At 45.4% G+C, this 25992-nt stretch overlaps 1 protein-coding gene across 1 annotated transcript in view; it reads right to left on the bottom strand.

Moving 5' to 3' along the window:
* Positions 1-5935: 5935 nt before the first annotated feature.
* Positions 5936-25992, bottom strand: part of FGF13 (fibroblast growth factor 13) — a 54879-nt gene continuing 34822 nt past the window's right edge. Inside the window, exons 4-5 of the mRNA XM_069014994.1 lie at positions 7925-8123; positions 5936-7418 (exon numbers count right to left, since the gene is read on the bottom strand). Coding sequence (XP_068871095.1) covers positions 7282-7418; positions 7925-8123 — 336 coding nt within the window. The 3' untranslated portion in view covers positions 5936-7281. The remainder of the gene's footprint in view (positions 7419-7924; positions 8124-25992) is intronic.

Raw genomic sequence — 25992 nt, forward strand, 5'->3', positions numbered from 1 at the left:
AAAACATCCTTAGTAGAGCATAAGAGTGACCTGGAGAAACATGGGGTGAAGCCACTGTCCCCAGAACACCCCTCAACATGGGTCACTCTCCTTTGGACATTTTATCCCCCTCGGCCCTCCCCTGGCACAAACGTGTGCAGCACTGGGGATGCTCCAAGTGCCCTTGGAGGGTTTCTGTGTACAACACTACTCAATGCAAACTCTTTTACACCTTTTCTTTTTCCTGTTCCTCTTCAGAGGGTGTCTGAAAGCTTTTTCTTCCACAGATGTGTCTCCCTGAGGTTCTTTTTGTAGGGCTGATCCTGAGCTCACAGTACAAAAAGACACTGACTTTGTCTCAGACCTCGCTAGAGGTTCCCTCAAGTTCTATATAGTATTGTTTGAAAAGAATAAACCAGCTCTGGGTTCTTGGCTATAGGAAACTTTGATGCTGCAAGGTTTGGACAATGGAATCTGTGCCCCCACTCCGAGTGCAGGGCCCTCCTTTGTACAACCACATTCATAAACTGAATTAGGTCAATACTCAAAGGAAGGGTGAAAGAATGATCTGCTCACCCAAGTTGGATAGGGCATTATTTGTGCTAAGGTTTTCCTTGAGGTGTGGGTGAAGAATCATGATAAATTCAGAGCTTTGCAGGCTATTCACTAATGAATTCCTTTTTACAGGCACCAGCCACGGTCCTCCCAGCACTGCTGCTGCTGCCACGGCTGTTCAGCAGCACTTCACTGTCAGTGCCTGAGCACTTCTTTTCTCTGCAAAGCCTCCAGATTCCCCCCAGGCTCCCCTGGGAGCCTGCCCTGAGCTGATATGGGTCCCTGCAGGAGCAGAGACAGAGCAGAAAAGCGCTGCCAGGCTGCTGTGTGTCCCCGAGGTGTGCCACAGACAGCCCAGCCCAGCCCAGCACCAGCTCATCAAACCTCAGCTCTGGGCACTACAAATGGCAGGACAGGGACAGCTCTTCCTCCTAATACAGATGTGATGGCCCTGGTGGTGTGTGGACCTGCGACCCTGTCCTCTGCCAGGAGACAAGCTCAGAAAAGGAGTGTGACGGACAACATGCAGTGCTGAGAAACCCCTGGGACATAAGGCATTCATCCTGCCCCCCAGGTGTTGAATTTAGATGACAAGCCAAACATATCTAGGGAAAAAATTAGGCCTACGAGTGCTTGAAAGTAATTTTCCATACGTGGTATTTAAGACTCCTAAATTTCAAATCATTAATAATGATCTTTGAAGGGAACCCTATAAGTTGTCTTCTAATTCCTGATGAGATAGAATAATTTATTACATCAATTTCTCTGATTAATGTAAAATGTGTTTCAAATTTGGGTTTCCCTTTAATATTTAAACTTCCCCTTGAGAGGAGCTGTAGAAGGTGACTGAGTGCCCCCCAAACTGATGTGGTATGTCCTCAAAGCAGGGTAAGATGTGCTACTGGAGCTGATCAGCAATAAAAGCCATTGAACAGCAGCAAACTCAGCTCATTTCAGGACCTGCTATCCAAAAGGCATGAACCAGGGCCCCACAGCTCTGCTCATTCATGCCAGGGAAGGGAGTGTCTTAAAAATTTACTCTGTGAATTGGAAATTTTATGTTGTCAAGGACATCTCTCCCTAAAGTTGCTGAAAAAAGGCCAAAGTTGGAGTTATTCAGGATAAATTGCATGGCAGGTCTTTTCCCTAAAAAATTAATTTATTTTAAATAGGCTTTCTACTGTACTTGTATGTCATTTTTGCAGAGCCAAAGTCAGAAAAAACCATGGTGGTTTTTGTCTTGGTCTTACATCAAGGAGGAAACTGAGCTCCAGCATTTTGAGTAGCCATTCTCTGAGCTGGTAGAATGCATCACACTTTTGGTGTCCTTCATTGACCATGATGAGGCTACAGAAAACTGAAGCATCCATCTTTGTTGGTCTTGGGTTGACCACTCAAGTTGCTCCTCTCTGGTTCAGGAAGACAGGGAAAGGACAACTTTAATACAGAAGGGTCTCTATCCCAGGGAAAGCTAAGCCATGGTGTAGTAGTGGCGGTGGAGCAGAGAGCCCTTATAATATCTGCAGTGATAAAAAATCAGAGCCCAGACAAGAGGGAGTTTGTTTAAGAGAGAATTATTTATTAGAAGATAGGAGGTTGTTACGTACAGATTCTGTCCTGCAAAAGTGTCCTGGTCAAGGATATGTCAGGGAGACATTTAAACCCATTAGAGCTGGCCCTGGTCTCCAGCAGAGATACTCAAGACACAGCAGAGCTCTGCCAGACCTGGCTCCACACTGGTGCTCAACTGGGGAGAGGCCTGGGTGCCACAGCATCCCTGAGCTCGTCACACCGCCTTTATCCCATGGGAACACAGTGCTGGGGACAGCGGGTGGTGCTGCAGGAGGGGCACTGCTCTTCCCTGGGCTGGCCTGGGGATGTTTTCCCCAAAGAGGGAATTGTCTTCCACCGATGAACATGGCTGAGCAAGTGGCTACAGAGATACAACCATGCTATGAGGTAGCATGAGGTAAATTAAAATAAAAAGGAAAAGAAAAACCAAAGATCTCTGTGATACAGAGAAGAACTCTTCCCACTCTCCCTCACCCCCAAACCAGGCCAAGCAGCAGTGTCTGAGCCCCCCGCACAGACCTCCGAGGAAGCAGCTCAGCTCTCCCAGGTGATCACAAGAAGGCAGCAGTTGTGCCTCGCCAGAGCTGTGCTCCCAGCACCATTCCTGCCAGCTTTGGGGGTGACCTGTTTCCCCTGGGGCTGGCAGGAGGCATTAGTCTGTGCAGCCCCTGCGTGGCTCGGGGCTCTGCCGGGTGAGGGGTTCACAGCCCCCGAGCAGCTCCAGGCCCACGGGGCCCTGCCCGGGCTGTGGGCAGCACTGCTGGAGGACAGCACTGCTGGAGGATAACACTGCTGCAGGGACAGCACTGCTGGAGGATAACACTGCTGCAGGGACAGCACTGCTGGAGGATAACACTGCTGCAGGGACAGCACTGCTGGAGGATAGCACTGCTGGAGGATAGCACTGCTGGAGGATAGCACTGCTGGAGGATAGCACTGCTGGAGGGACAGCACTGCTGCAGGGACAGCACTGCTGGAGGACAGCACTGCTGGAGGATAACACTGCTGCAGGGACAGCACTGCTGGAGGATAGCACTGCTGCAGGGACAGCACTGCTGCAGGGACAGCACTGCTGGAGGACAGCACTGCTGCAGGGACAGCACTGCTGGAGGATAACACTGCTGCAGGGACAGCACTGCTGCAGGGACAGCACTGCTGGAGGATAACACTGCTGCAGGGACAGCACTGCTGGAGGACAGCACTGCTGCAGGGACAGCACTGCTGGAGGATAGCACTGCTGGAGGGACAGCACTGCTGGAGGACAGCACTGCTGGAGGATAACACTGCTGCAGGGACAGCACTGCTGGAGGATAACACTGCTGCAGGGACAGCACTGCTGGAGGACAGCACTGCTGGAGGGACAGCACTGCTGGAGGATAGCACTGCTGGAGGATAGCACTGCTGGAGGGACAGCACTGCTGGAGGATAACACTGCTGGAGGATAACACTGCTGCAGGGACAGCACTGCTGCAGGGACAGCACTGCTGCAGGGACAGCACTGCTGGAGGATAACACTGCTGCAGGGACAGCACTGCTGGAGGACAGCACTGCTGCAGGGACAGCACTGCTGGAGGATAGCACTGCTGGAGGGACAGCACTGCTGGAGGATAGCACTGCTGGAGGGACAGCACTGCTGGAGGATAACACTGCTGGAGGGCAGCACTGCTGGAGGATAACACTGCTGCAGGGACAGCACTGCTGGAGGATAACACTGCTGCAGGGACAGCACTGCTGGAGGATAGCACTGCTGGAGGACAGCACTGCTGGAGGGCAGCACTGCTGGAGGGACAGCACTGCTGGAGGACAGCACTGCTGCAGGGACAGCACTGCTGGAGGATAACACTGCTGCAGGGACAGCACTGCTGGAGGACAGCACTGCTGGAGGGCAGCACTGCTGGAGGGACAGCACTGCTGGAGGGACAACACTGCTACAGGGGCAGCACTGCTGGAGGGACAGCACAGCAGAACGGGCACGGGAAAGGCATCACCATCCCCTTGGCAATGCCAGAAGGGCCCCAGACCCTGTTCTGCAGATGTCAGTGGCTCACAGCCAGGGAGAAAATAATGGATGTAACTTTCTAATTGATGGGTGCTGAAAGACAAATAAATATTCTGGAGTCTGACTCCTCCGTCTGGTCCTCTGATGAAGCCACATTCTTGTCTTAACTTTGCTGTCTGGGGCAGAATATTACCTTCACTCACTGTCTGTTAAGTCACATTTAACTCTTAACTTTCCTCATTAAATCCTAATTATGGCTCCAGAGACTACATGTAACCCTGGGTATGATCCCCCACTTTGCTCATAGAGTACATAATCTTGTCTACTATCAGCACTTTATCAGGATTATTACCTTTTCAGTCCTCAGTAATTTGAAGGAAAAATATTGTTGGAGCAGTTTGTCAGAAATTTAATGTAATTGTCAGAAACATCTGTTTATGACTCATCTATCACCACATCTCTCTCCTCATCTCCATCCAAGAGTGGCCTTTGTTAGCCTGGTATATTAGAAAGCTTTGGAACAAGAGATTTGGCAGTGAATGCTCACAGCTGACACCAACATCAACACAAAAGATGGGTCAGACTACAGAGCTCAGAAGGGATGATCTGTGAGACAAGAATTTTCCTTCTGCTGCAGATGATCTTCAGGGCTGGAGTGAGGATGGAGAGTAACAGGAATATGCAGCTATAAAGCAAAGCAGCAGAGCTCCAGTTACCTCTAGGGCAGTAAACACTCAGCACTGAACTAGCTTTGCTACAAATATGCCTATTTTCAAATCAGGCTTTATGTTCCTAAGGCACTCAAGACTCCTTTTTTTGAACATGTACCTGAATGAGTTTGATGTTTGGGGATGGGAAGGTTCAGAAAATGTTCCCCAAGGACATCCCACATTTAGTTGAAGGGAAGAGATGATCCAGGCCCACTGAGTTATCAAAACCTCTGGAGCAATCATGACCACGTTTAATTTTTAAGGATTTCTGTGGCACTGGCTATGCTCCCACTTTCTTCACCCTGTGGAAAGAGGCAAGCTGTGGAAGGCTGGGCCCTCTAAGAGCAGGCCAGAGCTCTTCTTACTATTTGCCATGAAATCTCCTTTCCTCCTCTCTCAGCCCTGACCTTAAAGCTGGTTTAATTCCAGCTTGTTCTAGTGGGAGGAACACAGAGCAGACAACAGAGTATCGCATTTTGATTTCAACCTAACATTTAGGGGTAGATTTTTGTCTCCATTTCCATTATTGTCTTCCAGAACTGGTTCTTCAGCCACCCATGATGAAAACTTGTCCCTGCTAGGACTTCTTGGAACACCTTGATGAGTGAAGCACACCTGTCAGAGCTGCCTGGATGTTGCACATGAGAAAAGTTTTCAGAGAGATGTTTTCAGAGAGAAAAGGCAGGAGAGAGGGGTGCTTTCCCTCCAGAGCAAAGGTATGGGAGCCTTTTTCCTCAAGGCCAGATAAAGCTGGCTGCTAAATGCCCCTGCAGTGATGCCCACGAGCAGTGCTGGAGCTGCCTGGAGCTGCCGGAGCCCCAGGGCTGGGAGGGGCTGCACGGGCAGTCTGGCAGGGAGGGCACACACGGAGCAGGGCAGAGGCTCAGAGCACAGAAGTGCAGTTCAGGGGGCTCCAGCAGCACAGGGGGGTCGTTACCAAGGCTTGGTGACACTTGAGCATTGCTGTGTTTTGAGCATCTCGGCTGGGCACGCAGGACCAGCTCCAACAGTACCCAAAAGCAAAGAACATGTTCGAATTCCTGTAGTGTATGGTGTTACAGGGGAATGACCGTCACACAGAAAGACTTTGAACATTAATTACAGGATCTTTTGTAACTTTATAATTTAATTGCCAACCCTTTTCCCTTAAAATTAATCATGGATGTACAGCATATAATCAAACAAGCTTTTTTAAAAAGTACATCTTAATATAAATAGTTTATTCAGTGCATGGTTGTGTATACAACAAATAATAAACAACTTTTTTGTACCAGGCAGAAAGCTGCCTGTACAGAACTAATTCAGTTTTGGAGCACAGAATCCAACAATGATTAATGCACAAAATCTTACACATCATGCAACTCTATGCCAATATTCCAACTTTCTCCCATGCAACAGACATGATGACCTAAATGGAAACCTAACTACATTTTTTAAACAATTGTTTCCAATAGCATGTATAAGTATATGTTGTTTAGGGGTAACCTGTCCTAACGCTTCCTCCTACACAATATTCACGTGCCCGTTACAGTGAAAGGACTTTTACAAATAAGACGTTTCTTATAAAAAAATTAAGTCACCTTAATTCCACAGTTTCTGTCTTTAGAAAAGAAGCCACAACGATAGTTTAACATGACACACAAAATGGAATTAAGAGAAATCTACACTGGAGGATAATTTTATCCCTTTCTGTTAACTTCCACTTGGGATAACAAAACAACTCAATTCCTACAGACTGGGGTTAGCACAAGAACTTTACCAGAAACTACAAATCTATAAAAATTTATATTTCATTGTGTTTAAAACCACAAGAACACTGTTTGCTTGAGCCTGAGACACCAACTCTCAGTTCCAACCCTGAATTTTTAATTATTTTTTTAAAGACATAGCTTTAAAGACCCATTGGAGTTCAGAAATCAAAAAGTTGCACTATTCCAAATTAAAGGATACATTTTTTTATCAAGCCTTAGATATAAAACGGTAAGCCAAGGAAACAACAGAGTTTACGTATTTGTTTTTTGTTTGCCCCTATAAAACATACAAGCATTAAAATTTCCTTTGAAGAGCAAAAGTGGTCTTTCTCTGAGTTGGAAAGCAAATTCTTATCAGCACTGAATGCTGTGAAATGTTTTTGTTTCGTTTTCCACAAACCATAGGAGAGAGAGAGAAAGAGAGAAAGAAAAAGTGAGAGAGAGAAAGAGCTGGACATTTCTTCTCTGAGATTTTTTCCGCAGTTGTGTTGTCTGGCTATCCAACTGCCTTGTGATATGCACAAGCATATTCTACATTACTGGGGTGTATCCTTTGACAACCAGGAGATCTAATGGCTGATAAACGAGTGACCTATGCGAGTTCGGTGGCTTGTCCTGGGCAATTGAACGTTTGGATGAAAGACTGCGAGTAAGAATTCAACTGCATCCAGAGGTAAGGTTCTGTTTAGAGAGCACTTGGCTTGCCTGAACCTGGCTACGTTGACTCGTTTTGGCTCATGGATTTACCCCCATTTAGCACTCCTGAAACACTTCTGCTCTTTGTTGGGGTCCCACTTCCAGATCTGGAGAACTCTGTGAGATCGTGGAGAGAAGGCTCTTTGTACATGGCCACTGCAAAGCAAGAGAGAGCAGAACATCAGCACAGGTCCCGGGCTGCCCATGCTGTGGGGGCAAAGCCCAGCTGTGAAATGCTGGGATATTTCAGCCAGCAATATGCAACCTAAGGAGAGAATCAAACACCCATGGCAAGGAGACTTTCTTCCATTTCAAACACTCCCTGAGAACCTCTGAGATCCTCTTCCATGGACTGACATTTTACAGAAGGGGAAAACCAGGGCTCCTCCCAGTTAAACCAGTCACCTATCCACTGCACTTACACAGCCTTGCAGGACAGACCTAAGCTGATAAAAAGCAGCATTTCCTTACTAACAGAGAAGTACCACAGTCCATAGTTGTGATTTAACCTGTTTGAGCTCTGCTTAGACCAACCCCATGTTACAGCACATTACACTCCCGTTACATAAGCAGCTGGACATGTCAATTATATATGCACAGCAATTAAACACTGACACAAGACAGCATCAGTTCAGATAAATGGAGCAAACCCAAGCAATTACCTTTTAAGGGTTTTGGAAGAAAGTGTGCTGCAGGTTTATTTTTCTTCACGTGGTTTCCTTTCATTATTTCTCCTTCTTTGTTAAGACCCAAATACCAACCCCGGCCAGACTGTTGCTGTCTGTAGATCATTGAAGAGTATGTCACATAGTAGTTTTCAAATACTGATTCTTTGAACTTGCATTCAGGTGTAAAATGTTCCTGTAAGAAAGCAACAGATCAATGCGTGCAGGGCCGAATCTCACATCAGTTAATGAAAACCATCCAATGTCCACTGCTTTCCGAACAGCTAGAAGTCATACCTCTCATCCTCAGCTATCCAATCATGAAACACAGGTCCTAAAAATATTAACAAAAGAGTAACACAATTTGAAACCTGTGAGATGATGCTGTGAGCAGCTCTAAGTAGAATGTAATAAGATTTTTTTTGAACAGTGAGTAAAAAGTCTGAGTGAAGATTTATTGATTGATGCAACTAATGGATATTAGGCAGACACAGACCTGTGTCAGCTCCGTGGGACCAGCTGTGGTCCAGCCCTACCGGCGGGAAGTGAGGCCACAGAACGCCTTTGTGCATTAACTGCTGGCCTTAGCTGCTCGTGAGAGAAGTGCAGTAATAATCCAAAGCCAGTGTGCCACGAGCATTTGCTCATGGTTGTCTCTTATTAACCCAGGAATATTAAGTTAGCTCGTAGCAGCTGCCCCTGTGGTCTCATCTCTGCTCCTCCTCTGCCTGGTGCATCATCTACGAGAGCCCAGCTGTCAGAGACCCTCTGCAGACATCAGCCTCTGCTCCAGGACTGCACCACAGATGTGGCATCGAGCCTTAGCCTTCCTGTTGGATTGTACTGTGTCTTTTGGGGGGATGGTATTGAGCTGATAATGAAAACAAAGAGCAATAAACCAGGACAGAGCCTTTTTCCTCCTGCCAGTGGTGTGCTGGCTCTCCCCGTGCAGCATCCTGACTGAATCAGTACCACTGCACTGCTGCCCAGCTTCAAAAACAGATACAGACATGAAACATGGCTCTTAGAGGGATCTCAGACCAAACACCAGTCCTGAGAGCACCACTCAGCTGCTTCCTACGGCCCCGGGTCCTTTGGGTTTTGAACATTACAAGTTCTGGCAACATCTCACCTATGGACTCTAGAAGTCCATAAAACATGGAAGAAGAAGGGTTTGGTCTGGTGATGCAAATGTTAACATCTCAATCGTGGCTGTCATTGCAACACAGAGCAGCCAGATGTTTGCTGCTCTTCCCTTGTGAAGGCAGCCAGCTGCAGTGGACCTGCCCTTGTGCTTACAGTACCCTACAGAGGCGTGAAAGAAAGGAGGAAAAATTGTGCTCGTATAATGATTGTAATTTTGATTTTAAAATATCACAGGAAATTAAATGTCTCAGGAGCTTAAGATATTCTTATCTAGTTTCTAAAATATTCTTATGTGAGAAAAAGATGGTATTAGGGAAAAAAAGAAACCCACCACTCTGCATTTTCTGCACATCTTTTGCAATTTTGCCTTTATAAGAGAAAGAAAAAGCTCCCATTCTCTGACTGGCATTTGCTTCAACAAAGAATGTGAAGCAAGCAATTTTCTTCTTTTTTTCCGTTAAGCTAATTGGTTGTTATTTAGTTAATTGACAATTGGTTTCAATTGCTGTCAAATGGGGACAGTCACTGCATTTTTGTAAGATTTTTGCATAAAAGCCTTCCCTCACTGTTCCCTGCCCAGCACCAGCCATGGTAACAAAGACTATTGCAAGGGTATCATCCAATTAGCAGCAAAATGGAAAACTACAGTGCTCCCACTGGAAGATTATGGTTTATGTACAGTAATTTGGAGCTGTTTTGGGTACAAAAGGCCTGCTTGTACACAGCAGCAGAGGGTCAGACTGCAAACAGAACTGGAACACTTACTGTGGGGCTCTTAGGAAGCAAGTTAACCTCAGAATGAGCAGCAGCTCAGAATCCCCTGACAAAGGGCCAGGAACAGTGGGGAGACAGAAGGAAAGACACCAAACCCCTCCCTCACTCCTGGCTTTTCCCTGGGCCCTCGTGGAAGTGCTGTGCTCCTGTGAGTTTGTGGCTGAGCCCATGCACAGCCCCACACGGAGCTGCTGGTGCAGCGCAGCCTGCCAGCCACCCCACGAGCACCACAGGGAAAATCCCTCCCTGGAGCATCCCGGGATTCTGCAGGAGCTACAAGGGGGTGGATCCTCACAACAAACAGCACACAAACACAGACACCCCTCCATACCATGCTCAGTTATCAAGACAAATTCCCTCCCAGTTTTTCAGGCACTAAAGCAGAACACCTCATTCCCTGCTGGGCTGGCAGAGATTTGTGCCCCTTTCCCTTGACTGACACCTGCCAATTCCCAGGCTGCAGCTGCAGCTTCAGCAAGGTGCTGCCCAGTGGAATGGCATCCTCCTTGCCAAATAAACAGCTCCCACATGAGCTGTTTGCAGAAACTGAAGTGCTCTGCCTGCTCCTGAATACCAAACAGCTGCTCACCTTTAGGAAGAGTTTGTTCCCACCCATCCCTTGCCTTCAGTTTAATCCAATGTGTGTCTTTCCTACTCGTTACAAAAAGAGCCAGGGAGGAGAACTGCAGAGGAAGCTCTGAAAAAGGAATGGCAGCATGGGGGCATTCCAATTAAAATGTACTCTTCTGAGCTTGGCAAGTCCCCGTGCCAAGCCAACTGAGTACGGACAGGACTTCTATGAGCACATCAATTCAAGATACAGTGCAGAGCAGCAACTGAAAATTGGCCATTATGTTATCTCTGCTGGCAAATTCTTTATTAATATACTGAGGAAGAGCACGCTAAAATCAGGAGAGGGCCGAGTGCCCCAATTAACACTGATGATTTCCAGCTCACATCGTCAATCCTATGGAAAATTCATAAATACAACTATAGAATTCTAAGGCCAGTTTTTTCCTGTCCCTCAGCTGTCCTTTTAGTCCATCCTTGCAATGAAAATAATGCAAATGAGTTCCGGAAAGTCCAGTGTTAGGGTTACATTATTACACAAAACAGATGAAGATTAATTATTTCTGTGAAACAGTATTTCAGTCTCTGCTTACCTCAAAAGTCACTGATGAGGGCACCTTCATGACCATAAACTGCAGTCACTCAAGCCCCTCACACATACACTCTTAACAATGAATGAATGAATGAATAAATAAAAGTGAAAAGAAAGTGCTGGATTCACTCTAGTCATGACTCAGCCACGCTTAAGTAAGCAAGGAGACAAACTGTCAGGGGCTGCTTCTTGGTTTTTGAGCTGATCAGCTGAACTACTGAAAGGTTCCTTCATGAACAAATCTGTAGCTGCATTGAATATGTGAAAAATAATTAAAAAAGAATAATTTGGTGTATGATAATATGGTAAAAAGGCCTCGTGGCATACACTTAAGAGTAGCTGTATTTCCAGGCAGCTGACTAGATTATATCTAAAATAATTCAAGCTGCACTACAGAATGCCAAGCCTGAAAGCTAAAATACCGTAAGAGCGAAGCTGGAATTCCTCCTGCTCTATTTGTGCAGAAGGCATATCTGAAGCCCAAGCCCCTCCAAACTACACTGCAGGACTGCATGTTAATTATTCTGTGCTCCAAATGACTGTGATGCAGGAACAACCTCCCCATGAACAGAAAAGGGGAAACCTGCTTGTAAGGCAGGTATTTAAATAGTGTGGCATCACAGGAGCCTCTCATGGGGATGGCTGAAGCACAGTGCACAGAGGGAGGATGAAGACATTTGCTCTCGGCTGTTTACTGCATACTGAATTTGCATTGTGGATACCATCAGCAGAGGCCATCACCAAATTCTTCAAGTCATGAGGTCAAGACTGGGTTTGTTCAATGTCTTTCTTTCACTGCAGGTTGAGTATCCTGAAGCTACCCTAGAGCAGTTTATTAGAACAATCACAGATTTTGTTCAGATGGACTTAGTGCTAGAGGCATGGGTAAACAACAAGAAAAGAAAAATTAACTTTGAAAAGTATTCAAGGAAAGTATTGTGTACTTGGGAAACTTGGAAAATGTTCTTACACACTGAGCGTGTAATTATATTCCCTGTGATCAATGGCTACGTCTGCGTATGGAATTTATCCTTTATTTTCTCCACTTAATGAAAATTGGATTTTTTTCCCTCCATATCCCAATTTCTTTCAGGACTATAATGTAGCCCAGGATTCCATTTTATAATTATGAATTTTTGAAGGAGCCTCGTTAAGGCTCCAGAGCAGTGATTTTCTGCGCCAGTGAGCCTGCCTTTTTTTATTAACAGAGATTGATTTTCTCCATCTTGGCATGTGACATTCCATGGTGTATCCTCTGGATCATCACCCTGTAATGTGCAGCGGTATCAACAGCACGGGATGGGAATACTTCAACTTTAATGTTATCAGAAATAACAGCTTTTAGATCACCAGTGTGAGAAGACTGAAGCCGGTATTTCCTGAGCCACCAAAAGCCCTTTGCCACAGCAATGGAAAATGACAATTACCTTAAAGCAATGTATTTTGTATCAGATATAGCACAGTTTCACAGATAGCTTCCAATCCCACAAAGCTGTCAATTTTGCTTAAGTTTACTTATTTTGAGGAATCCTGGTGATGCCAGTGGGAGCAACTCACAATCTGAGTACGTACAGATCTTGTGGGACTGTTTGACCATGTAACTGGGACTGTATACAACACTGTCAGTCACAGCAAAAGATGATACCCAAAAAGCTGTGTGGGCTTTGAGGACAGGTGTGGGATCAGCTCAGTGAGGAGCATCATTCTGGCTACGCCTCTTCCAGGTGAGTTTTCACAAAGACTTTGCAGGTAGCCCATAGCCCTCAGTAAGGCTGAACTAACTGCTACCAGACAAGCCACCTGCTGATGAAGAGGGATTTGTGGAAGAGTGTAATTCCCCTTGAGTTCACTTCATCTGTACTGGCCGTACAACCATGGAAGGAAGAAAATTAGATCAAAAATTATATAGAGAAGAGACACTGAATTTATTCAGGAAAACGACTTATGACAGGAGTGATAGGAAGGCAAAGTGTTCCTGGAGAGTGATCCCAAACAACTCCATAGCATGGATCTTCCTTATTGCTAGTGCAATAAACAGGAATTTATCAAGTGAAACACAAACTGTCAGTGGTGTGTAAAATTATTTAGTACAAAGCTTCTATGAAGAGTACAATGGAGCCCAAGGAAGCAGCTGGATAACCAGTATCTCCAGAGAAAGATTCCAGGTTGTCACTAGGTATTCTCTGAATCTATGAGAAAAGCACTGAAAAGATCCTGTAATGATTCCCTTGACATCGTTCCTCTGCACAGCAAATCAAATGCACAAACTCAGGGAAAAATGCCCACAGTGAACTGAAGTAGAAAACATATTAATTACAGAGTTTTAGAGGTGTGAGTTTTGTTCATTACTCTTTTTCTAACCTTATCAGTGACTCAGTTGTGAAAAGGTGTCCAAGTCATCTTTGCCCAGATTTTTGAGTGGCATTTAGGCACATCAATAACCAACTATTTAAAGCTGGGTGTGCTCTCAGTGTGCTCTGCCCATGGAATGGATGCACTGCCTGATGACCCAAGGGAAAAGACTCAATGACTGTAAACAATGCTGAAATTTAATTGAGACAGGAACTATGCATAATCATATTATTGTTCCCCTGTCTTTTGGTGATGCTTCACTTTTTCAACTGTGTTGATTAACCGAAGCATTCCTTAACTGGGGCAAGAGAATTACGGCATGATACATACAGAAAGAAAGTATTCTTCTGAATACTGCAGAGGAAATCAATCCTGCTGGAGAAAGCCTGTAATGTGGCTTAAAACTTCTGCAAGATGCCCAGGAGTCCACCCCACAGATGTCAAACACAGGTCCCTTTCCTAATCCATCCCACCAAGTTTTGACATAGAATTTACTTGGTGTGAACAAGGAGGACAGAAGATCCACTTTACCCCAAATTCTTCTCTTCTGCCTCATGTTCACCTCTGATGATCCTGGAACCATTGTAGAGGGAAACCTCTGCCATTACCTGAAGGATCAAGTCTTATTTGAATACATCCTAATGCTTGCATCTACCCTCTTTTAATTGCTGCAGGTTTAGGACATCAGACTTGCCAGTTCTAGTTCAGAATCAGTAGAACTCAAATAAAATAAAAGGAAGAAACTAGTCTTTAAACATTGTCTGTTTTGTGAAACTTGAGAAGGTTCATTAAGCAGTAAATGCCTGTCAGGTTTTCTGAAGGCTTTAAACCAGACTAACAGAGAAGATCAATGTGTGTGTTACAGTTCTGTTATTACCTAGAAGCCATTTTTAAAATCATATTTAATTTTTATTGTTTCCCACATACAGAATCCCTGTTACTGCTCCAGAAACTGCAGAGGAAAGCCTATATGTCCATTTGTAATTAGGCCTCTTTGGAGACAGATCTTACACTTTCACGTAGGCATCGATTTGAGTAAAAAAAACCAAACCAAACTAGAATAACTTTCCCCATGTCTATCCAAGGTTGTATTGTATGATAAAACCCAAGGATTCCTCGAATGCCCTGCCAGGTTTGGTCAAGGACTGGTTTACACCACTACAGCCTCTGGCTAAGTAATCTCCAGATGAAAAGTGGGAGATGAAAGTATCCCTGTACTTCCACACTGATCAAGTTTTCTTCTCTAGGTATGTGCACTGATCATTTTTGGGTGGTGAGCTTGCTGGACCTTGCATCAGATCTGCTACATTTTCTCATCATCCTCCCACCCACACGACTGAGCCAAGCATAGGAATGAAATCATCCTCCCTGAGCAAAGCACTGAGAGCTGCCCCAGCAGAGCTGCTCAATGCCTGACCTGCCTGGCTCTTGAAAGGGGAAAGGGAAAAGATGTGCTCCCTGAAAACATGCTGGGAGAGATCCTGCCTCCTTGGCCTGGAGGAGAACTCGAGTCATGGTACAGCACCACAGGCAGCTGCAGCAGGTCACTCTCCATGCAGGTAACTGTGTGCAATAAACACCCAGAGCCCACTGGAGCCGGCGGATCATTCCAGCAGCCTTGGGACTGTGCCAGCTGCTGAATCGTGCTCCCATTGAAAACTACAAGAGAACTCCCTTTTCCTCTCAGGAGGCTCACAGTTTTCCCCAGAACAGCCAATCCTTTTCGTAATTTTCCTAAGCTCATTATCTCTGTTCCCTGCGACAGCAGCTTCCACAGGTGAATCCAGCACTGCGGAAAACGTATTTAAAATGTGTCTGTTGTTGTTTTTTATCATAAGCACATTTCTTGGTTGTGGTTTTTTGGTTTTGTTTTGTTTTGGGTTTTTTTTTACAGCTTTCTTCTCTCAGCTTTTAATTTTGGAAAACAGCACATAAAAGTACTCAGTGTGCCTCTTCTGTGCCATTCATTACCCCACATCTCTCCATCGGGCCTCTGCTTATTCATCTCTTGTCTTAACTAAGCAGGCCTAATCTTTTTAAATCTCTTCTCATATGAAAGATTCTCGGTGCCTTTAATCATTTTCATTACCCTTCACTGAATTCTTTCTTTTTTTTCTCTATCATTTCCAGAATTGAAACATAACATTTAAGAAGAGGCTGCACCATTGAGTTGCATAACAGAGGTAAGATATTTTCAGTCATTTGTCTTATGACAAAGTAAAATGGTCTTTGTTGCTCAGCCTCACTATTGTGCATTTGTACAAAAGTTCTCTATCTTTTAAATTGTGTCTCTGATAAATATAGTCCAATTTTGTGGTATTTCTGACCCTCTGATTAGTCAGTGTATCCAAGCTTAAATATTAAAGGGAGAAAGATGCAAAAGGCAGCTCAAACGGCTTTCTTCCCCAGAACTAGAGCAGAGAGCCCCAAAGATGCTAAGGAACCTGTTTTATAACAAACCCATTATTACATAGATAACCTGCCAGACACTGCAATCAGATTTCCAGCAGTTATAATTGACATCAAATCCTGGTATTGTCAAATCTCTCCAACACAGCTGTTGAGCAGAATGTCCTCAGCTTAAGTGTGTCACATACTGCTTTTTAAAAAAGAACAGATCTAAGTTGAAAAAAATCCCTTTAAAGTGTGGGGATCATCTTCTGCTCTCAGTTACAGACAGCCCTTCATCCCACTTGTTCCAATGGCCAAGCCCTGAGCCCACTGCCATTTGCTGGGTATGGCCAGTGGCATCTCACGGACTACGGGAGCCAGAGCCTTGGTACACCACAAGTGCCTCGTTTTCAGGGAACTGCTCGTGGTTTGTTCCTCTGAGAATTGCCCTCCAGCTCTTCCTTTGGTTTTGTGAGCTTCTGCAGAGGATGCCCAGCAATGCTGGACATTGCATCACCAAACAATCCCCTGGCACTTCTGTGGTCCAGCCTTCCCAGCACTGGAGAGTTCCCCAGACAGGCTCTGTGGAAGCAGCAGGGCTAATTAGAAGAGTATGGGATTTACTGCTGTATCCTAGATACAGGACACCAGCCCTGGGCTAAGGAGATGGAAGAGATCTCCTTTGGACTGACACCCGTGAATTCATGCAGATTTATCTTAAAGGGCTGGAAAACAATAATCTAATCAGTGTTAGCAGCGAGCTCTAAATCTGTCTCTTTAATTACAACCAGGGATGTGACCCTTTTTGCAGTGGATGCTCCTAAAATCCTATGGAAAATCACAAAAGCACACAAAGCTTTTTCTCTTTTGGGGAAGAGCAGCTGAATTAACAGGAGTCAGAACAAGTGCTACCATCCTTCCTGTGGGAATAGTGATAGCAGGGTATACTGTCTCTGTGGTAACCTGAGCCTGGCTGAAAGCCTGTCTTTACAAGAGCTCTGAGCGCACGTGGGGAGATCGATGTGGAAGCGATCCCCTTGTTCTTTGCTGCTCTGCTGAGGTGCCATCCTATGTTTCTGATGGGAAACTTGTGGAGGCAGAGCTCTTCCACCCACAGGCTGGGCAGGCAGCTCTCCCAAGCACAGCCTCTGCTCAGCCTGGACCTCCTCAAACCTCCACCAGCCGCTTTGCTGACACCGAAGAAGAAAGATGGGGTCTGCACCAGAGGAAGAGCTCACATGCTGCTGAACGAGCTCTTTTTCTGCACACCAGAAATTGCCTCTGTTCAGTGACTGTGAGGAGCTGCAAGTGGAAGAAAAATAACAGCAGGAGCTGCAGGAGAAGGAATAATGCCACACTACATCAAACAGGTTCTTGCTTCGCTGTCAGCTGAGAGTCTGTTCCACAGGAAAGGCCAGCCCTGCCATTTGGCCTGTATGCTTTATTAATGTGGATGCGTATTTCTGGTCTCTGGCTTAGCTGATCACTCAGTTCAGTCTGTGCTCCCAGGCCGGGTTCTCGGCACAGGCTCTGTCCTTTCCTCCCCAAGTGCCCAGCAGTGCCCCAGCCCGCTGTGCTCTCTCGCCACACAGCCCTGGGCACTGCCTCCCCTACAGCAACACTGCCAAACGCATTTGGGACCCCCTGTAAAGCCTAGTAAAGTTGTAAATGCAGTAGAGTTTTTGGACTGGCATTATATACTAAAAAATAACACCAAACTAGCAGGCCTATTAATTAGGCTTTGATTCTGAAGCATTACATTGCAAGCTTAATTGTTAACATGGATAATGCCAGTGCTGGGAAACTTAAGCAGAACATTATATTCAACAAAAGCAGTGACTCCTTCAGAACCTGATCCAAAATGTATTTATTATAACCAAGGCAAATATTACCCATGTCTTTACTGAATTTTGGTTAGCTCCTAATGTTCAGGTAGCCTGCAAAGACACACAGACATGTTGCTAAGAAATCTACAATATTTGATATTCGTCACTATTAATTCAGCTCACTTGCTTACTACAAAGTGTAAATATAAAAGACTGAGCATAATAATAATAATAATAATAATAATAATAATAATAATAATAATAATAAATAATAATAAATAATAATAATGTCCCAGGTTCAAGGAACTGGTTAGCTCCACCTCGAGCAAACCAGCACCTTTGTGTGACCAAATGACAATGAGACCTTTTCAAATGAGCTTGATTTACTGAAATCTGTTTATTCATGAATGCCATGGGTGGATGTTTTTCAAACCTCAGTAGTTTGACAGTGCCAGGGCATTACTGGCAGCCAAACCCTGCTTCTTGATATAGAGCAGTGATGCTCTTTGGAATTCCTCCACCCTCCCTAAATGATGCTATTGACTGTATGCTGCTAAGAGGATCTTGGAGAGATGTTTGTATTGGAGATGTAGGCTAATTGTGAGATTTGAGAGATTTCAGATGGCAAAACCTTTTAATAACAAGATAATAAAGGATTATACAAGGGAGATGAGATGTAAGAGTGACTTTATTTGAGAGCTGATGCTGACTGGCAGAACACATTTGTTTCAGCAGGTAAAGACCCCACCTAAGAAGGGGCATTTCTGCAGAGAATAGGCTAAATTTCTCTCTGTGAGTGACATATATGCACATCTTCTAAGCAACATTTTACGTCTGGGGAAGTTTTCCAGCACTTTGCACAAGAAGAGCTGTGCAGCAGAGCAGAGCCCAGCTCCCCTGCATGGGCACAGGTACCAGGAGTGCCCACATGCCTGGGTGTACCTCGGGGACATCGTGCACTGGCACTGCAGTCACTGCATTGCTCCAACAAGCAGCTGGCACTGTGCAGCTGGAGAAATGGGAAGTTTCACATCACAGTCAGCACTGGAACTGCAGTGTGCTCTCCAGCAAAGCCTGAGTATGTCCCTGGGAACAGCTTGGTCAGATGAGGAGGCAGAAAACACCCCCTTCCACCTCTCCTTGTCCCCTTGGAAACCAGACCCTCACACATCAGACAGGCCCACAAAGCTGCCTCCCAAATACAGTTTTTTTCGGTTTTATAGTTGGTAGCTCTAAACAGGGTTCTCCAGCTAGCCAAATAATGCACAAAGAAGCAAACATATTGGAAAATACCTCATTCCATGATGTGGCTGTGCCATTAATGTCTAGAGACTGGGCTGAGTATTGTATGTCCTCTCAATAGGCCTCCAGCAAGGCAATGAAGCTGAGAAACAGAAAGCCCTGTCCTTCCAAGAGACTGCCTGAGCACACAGATAAGCTTGCAAAGCTCTGTTTTCTTTCTCACACAGGGATATGGACATTGCAAAGGTCTGTCATTTGGCTGTTTTATGACTCCCTGCTGCCCCTGGGCTGTGTAAAAGATTACTCTGGAGCCAGACTTTTGGGAGACACCATGCTGCTGCTGTCTAAGCAGCAGAGGAGAAACAGGTCCCTGGTAAAACACTTGCAAATCTAATTTAAGCTTGGAAGACACCCAAATGTCTCTGGGAGGTGCAATTTAAAACCCTAACCTAAGATAGCCTGGACTGCAATTGCAGATTTCTGGGAATGTTGAGGGACACTTGCTCCATGAATCAAACACTGCAGATCTCTGTATTGTAACATTTCAACAGGAGAGCTGTTCTGAGTTCTCTCACAGTGAAAAAACTAGAAAAACACTAAATTCAAACATAGGTATGACCACTATCTGACGTAGACATCTGCACTAGAAAGCCTCTTGGGCTTTCTGAGAATTTGAGTCAAAGAACCCTTTCCACCTCCATCTCCATCTCAATCTCAATTTCTCTGACAGTGTTACCTGTAGAACACAGGGAGCACCCTGAAAGGATTTAGAAGGGTTTAAATGAAATCTTTGTCCCTGAATCAAACAAAAAGGTGAATTATGTGAGCACTTTGATTTTAAAACTAAACCTTGTATCTTTGCCTCAGGAAGTCCTTTTAAGCACAGTTAAAACAAAGAACTTCTGGCACGAGATTAACAGATGCTGTGCATTGTATTACAAGGAGGAATCTGAAAGCCAAGTCCAAGGTTTACTTTGAAAACTACTGTTGTATTTTTTCTTGAGGTATCTGAAGTGCCTTGGATCAGTTCTGCCTCTGAATTCTGGTTCTCTGTTTCCAGGTCAGCAAATAACACCTGTCTGCAGCCAGCCAGGGAGCAAGCAGAGCAAGACGAGCCCGCAACTGAATGTATAAAGCTGAGCCTGTCCATCAGAAAAGATGATCATCTTTCAATTTCCCCACTGGCTGATCTTCCATTTCACTGTCCAGGGAACCTGTTGTTAGTGCAACCTAACAAACAGCGAAACAGGCTGGGGAAAGAAGGCACAGCAGACCAAGGATTTAGGGATTTGTTGATGAATCCTATCACCTGCCTACTGAAGTCTGCACAAAGAATATGGGCTGGCAAGTTCAGAACTGCAGTTTTCCTGCAGCCACAGTGGCAAAGCTGATGGGGGTGTTGTGGTTTGAACCCAGGTAGCAAATACCACACAGCCACTTGCTCACCTCCCTGCCTTCACAGTGGGATGGGGAGGAGAATCATGGAGAAAAGAGAAAGCAAAACTTGTGGATTGAGAGAAGGACAGTTTAATAACTGAAACAAAGTAAAATGAACACTACTAAGAAAAAGGAGACGGTTAGAGATTAAACCCAAGAAAAACAATAAAGTTGCTCAGCACCTGCTGACTGACGCCCAGCCCATCCCTCAGCAGCAGTTGGTCCCTTCCAGGAAACTCCTCCCTGTTTCAATACTGAGCACGACATTCCATGGCATGAAATATGTCCTTGGCTAGTTTGGGTGAGCTGTTCCAGCTGTGGTCCCTCCTGGGTTCTGTGCACCTGCTCACTGGCAGAGGCTAAGCACTACTGAGCCACAACCAAACCATCACTGTGTCACCAACAGGATTCTCATGCTGGATCCAAAGTGGCACTGTACCAGCTACTGAGAAGAAAATGAACTCTGTCACAGTCAAAAGCAAGACAGGGGCCAGGCCTTTCCTACCACGCCACAAACTGAGCTGCAGAGGTGTTGCCTGGTTCCTCCTTCAGTGACTGTGGAGGTGAGCCCAGTCTGTGAGCTCTGCTGGAGACCTTAGCTAGACTGGTCCATCCCAGGATGTCACAGCTCAGCAGAGCAGCACAGGCTGTCCCCAGGTGGCCCCAAGTGTTCCACTCTGTCACCACATGAGACAGGTTAAGTGAGCTTTAATACCAAGTACTGCACAGAAGAGGATTTCAGTTCTGCTCTCGTCTAGGCCAGGGAAAGTCTGCCCCAGATCAGCCTTGGCACTGGGAGTCTGATGGCTGAAATGGAAAGAAATTACCTTGGGTACATCCAAGATAGAGGTTTTGCTTTGCAGTATTTATGGGGATTTCTTTCCCCTGCATGGAAACAGCCCCCAAACCTCACAGTCTTATTTTGGCAAAGCTCCCATTAAAATGAATCATGAATTTGCTTGAGTTAGTGCTCCAGGACTGAGCTCTAAATTGTTAAAAGTGAATGACATGTAAGAATTTATGCCAATTTTCCAAACTGTTCAGCAAAGGTAGACAAAAGTCCTACTTTGAAGCCAGAAGGTGTGTGGCTGAACTCCTGGTCTGCCTTGAAATCCCTCAGCCCTGGCTTTTTAGTGAAACACAGTGCCTTTCAAGCCTCGTATTTTAATCGTTGTTCTTCTGTACAATGCAGAACTCTTTCTCTCATTTCTTTGGTTCAAGTACAGCCTCCACCATGACCAGCTTTATGCTCTAAGTGACACCCTTGATCACCAGATGCTGCTCTCCTCATGGGGAAGCTGTAGGTTCCTTCCTTTTCTCCCACTTGCAAAATGTTCTAGAGCCTGACCAGGCAAAGGTACCTTCCCAGAGGGACCCGTGGGTGTCACCGTATCCCCGCAGGCACCTTCAGGGCAGTCAGACTGGACATCGCATTTTGCTTTAGGCACTGCCTTTGCACCTGTAAGATCTGCCACAGCTACAGCACAGTCTGTGGCATAACAGGCAGTGAACTCTTCCCTGGACTTGGGGGTTTCATCTCTGAGCCCCTCGCAGCCAGGGGTGTTTTGCTAAACTGGAACAAGGTACAACAGACTGGGGCTGCTGGAGCTCGGGGTCCCCAGGTGTGCCCGACTCGCGCTGTCCCCAGGCAGTGACTGAGCTCGGGGTACAGCACCTGCAGGAAACCTTCACAGCCTGGCCCTTGATCCCAGCCCCGGCTTTGCCACGGCCGCGGTGCCCAGAGGGACCAGCTGCTTGTGTTCACAGCAACACCACTTAAAAATTATCATCTTAGCAGGGATTCCTGGACTTTCATTACAGTGAAATGTTTTCAGAATTATTCCTAAGTGGCTTTGCCTAGGATTAATTAGGTCTACAAACTAATTATTTTCTTTCTGCAGGTTATAACAGTTTGTCTGCTGGTCTCTTGTCTTTTTAAGCTCCAGCTGGGGAGATTCAGCTCTTCACTTCAGTGTCTCCCACCACTGGATGTTTGTTATTGAAAAGCAGCTTCTGCCAGAGCTGCAAACACAGCCAGGAAAGCCCAGAATGCAAACTGGAAAATGATGAGGAAGAAAAGGATTAATTTCTTCCTCTAGATTTTGCAAAGCCATTACCTGTTCTTGAATGACATTTCCAATTTGACACTGGGAACCGCTAAAGCATTTACATAAGAATGCAAGAATGCACGCATTATCACTGCAGGAAGCACTTAAAATTTAAGATAATTATATAGTATGGAAACCATTTCAAAGGACTCAAACAAAATAACAACTAATTCTAGAGAGTCACCCTTTAAGATGATTATTACTCTGCACTACTGCTGATCTTCCACTAAAAAAAAATCCTTCTCTTTACAATTATATGCACATTATAAATTCCTACTTTGTTCTTCCACCATCAAGCTCCTACAGCTGCCACTGACAAATTTGCATTCTCTGAGAGCTTAACTAGACAACCAAAATATTCACAGTGGGAACAGAGGTAAAATACAAGACTGCCATGGTTGGATGCCACCCTCCCTTCACCCCTGCCTCATACTGGGTCCTCTTCCCTGGGCTCCTACAGCACTGGTTTGCAACAGGGACACAGGGAGGATCCTCTCAGGAACTTGACATTTCTGTGCTACACAGTGAACAGCAGAAGAAAGAATCCTACGCTGGAGTCAGCAGCTTGGGTGACACATAAAAACCTGGCTGGGTGTCGTGGGGGGAACCCCTCTGCCTCCCACCTCTGCTGCTGTGTGTGCAGCGAGAGCAGCACTCTGTAACCTGGGATGCTGCTTCTCATCTGTGCAAAGTAATAGAAAGCACTAAAAATGTATTAAGTCAGCTGCTTTCCAGACCAAAAAATCACATTTCAACTGAAGAAACCTGGCATGGGAAGAGAGAAGCACACTTGTGAGGTGAAAATGTTCTGCCCCACCAGCCTCTCTCTACCTTCTGCTTCCACTCCCCACTCTGACTCCTGCCTCCTGCACCACTGCTGCCGTTCTCTTCTCTTTTCCCCAAGTGTCCCAGGGAAAAAAAAAAAAAAAAATATTCCGCCTAGCCCTACTGCTCAAAGCAAACTCATTTGGGGAAAAACTTATCTGCCAAATCCTAATATGTTTTTATTGGATATCTGCTGAGAGAGATTTACAGCTCATGCCAAAGTCAAACTCTATTTTTTTTCCCCCACAGCAAGGGCAAAAGTACAACTCAGAGCAAATGAAAATTTCTTGTCTCAGATATTATGGAGACTTAAGAAAGTCCCATACCAAGGCTCTGACTTAATGGACAATAGAAAGTATTTTCCGAGTGTACTTATTGGAAATAATAGCAGTGAAAAGAGCTGAAACTTCCCCACAAACTTCAGCCTGAGAAAGAAAACTGATATATTGAAAATCTTAAATTCTGACAAAGTACAGAGCAAATTAAAACAGTATCTGGCAATGGGAAGTGCAGCCAGCTCACTAATAGGTGTTGCTCCCTGGGCTGCTGCAGGTTTTTCACACAACTGTCTCAAACAAACCAAAGCACTGGAGGTCTGAACAAGCAGGACTGGCAATGGGGCTCACATGGGAATTTCATTAGGCTTGGACTACAGAACACTTCAGAAAATGCTGGCAGGAATTCCCATCTATTAAATACCCATTTGCAGGAGCAGGCCACCAGCAGCTTTTGCAGAACGCCCTCCAGAGCTGTGTGAAGGGTTACCAGGTACCTGAGCAGGCCAGCACAGGGCCAGGGCATTCCCTGAGTTATTTCAGTCCCCCGGGGCTACAGCTTTTCTCTTCTCTGCTCCCCTGGGCTACCCAGCCACTGCACTCCAGGGGCTGTTTCTGCTGGCAGGGATGTGCTCATGAAGCCTCTTACCCTTCAAACACAGACCTGTGTTGGAGTCCTGCTTCCCTACACTCAGCAGGAGCTGTGCTGCCCCTCAGTCACACATCACCTTCCCTCCAGGCTGTCCCCACTGCTCCAGTCCTGCTGTTTGCTCCAGGAGGGCTGAGACTGCACTGACACGTCTCCTTCCATGTATCTGCTTATCCTGCAACACGTTTTTGGGCATAGACAACTATCTCGAGGAGTAGCCAGAGATGCTCCCTTGCCTGCCTGAACCCTGAGTGGTCACAACGAGGAGCAGCCACAGAGGCACCAAGGTGTTCTCTGCTCTTGATATGCCTCATCCCATCGAAGATCACAGCTGTCTCTTCCAGTTTTCTCAGATGAGAGAAGACAGGAGTTGCCAGCCTACAACATCACTTTTTAAAACAGGCTTGCCAAACTCACTCCCAAATGAACTATGTAAGTCTAGCTTAAACCAACCAGCTGCCCACCCAACACCCAGACTGCAAGGACCTGTCGAGACAGAGGGAATTACACAGAAAACAAGATGCTCTGTCCTTACAGCAGAGCCCATCTTTCATGTATTGCTGTCACTGAAACCTTACCATTACTGAAAAAAGACAAAAGAGCTGTGCCAAGTGATGGTCTAGGTGTCATCTTCTGCTGTGGACACCACCTCGTCTGACCTTTCCAGTCAGCCAGCACCGTTTGGGGTCAGGACACTGCAGATGCCCAATTCAAGCTTGACACTTCCCAGAGTGGCCCAGGACAAGTCTCTTCATGACTTCAAGACTCATTTCCCAGGGGGACACTCTGGGAAGCTGAACATACTAAAAGGAGCAAAGCACTATATGCAATTTCCTGCTTTGTAAGACAACAGTGATTACAACTGTTAGAAGTAATGCATGCTTGCACTCCATGGCGAAAATGAGGACTACTAAATAATATCTGAGTGTAATCACATTTACATAGTTGAAGTGTGCATAGAACAAAACAGTCTTTGAAGAGAACCACCTCTCCTGCTCCCAGCAGCTGCAGCCAGTGTGATGCAAGAATCCAAAGGGCTGAATTACTTCTGCAGCCAGAAAAATGATTTATATATTTTTAAATAATTCATGTGAATTATATAAAAAAAAGGCATATAACCTAAGAATTGAATGATGTATAGACTAGTTCATCACTGGGGTTTTAATACGATACCTCTAAAATATGCATATGGATCAATGATTTACTAATAACCTACTTTTACAATACAGGCACACAGACAGATGCAAAGCACAACAGGTTTAAACTCTTTAAACCCCCCAATTTCCATTCTCACTGTTACATAAAAAAAAAGTATTTATATTAAGTTGGTTTTATTATCCCTTCATAAGCCTTAATCCATTAGTGGGCTACCTTCTACCACAGCACATAAATAGATCAGCCTTTCATCGTCAGAGACCTTTATAATATTGCTGTTGTTCATTTACTCTTAGTTTTCTGGATATGCTGAGCATATCCCAGGCATGCAAGAAGGACCTACTTGCCCTAAAAAACTCCAGATCAAAAAATACACCTGATAAAGACGAAAAATATTCATCAGAGGCAGCAGGAAATAAGGGGAGCAGAGCATGGCAGAGACAGGCAGCAATGATGTAATTTCAACATTTTTTTTAAAAAAGTAAATCCTTAGAGCTGAAGTGCATTTTAGACTCAGTAGCAACTTCAGCACTCCCAGTAAACCCCTGGAAGTGCTGCAGTGCTTTAGGAATGTGTGTTCCCGGTGCATCACGACGCTTGGCTCCTGTGTTGCTCCTTGGTTTCAGAAACAGAACTCATCTGCCAGCAGCACCTCCCAGCACTCAGATGTTATTCCCACATGAGCATTTTCACAAAGAAGGAAATGAAAACCTCGTTCTTACA

This window comes from Aphelocoma coerulescens, chromosome 4A (genome assembly GCF_041296385.1).
Source record: "Aphelocoma coerulescens isolate FSJ_1873_10779 chromosome 4A, UR_Acoe_1.0, whole genome shotgun sequence".
Taxonomy (NCBI): domain Eukaryota; kingdom Metazoa; phylum Chordata; class Aves; order Passeriformes; family Corvidae; genus Aphelocoma; species Aphelocoma coerulescens.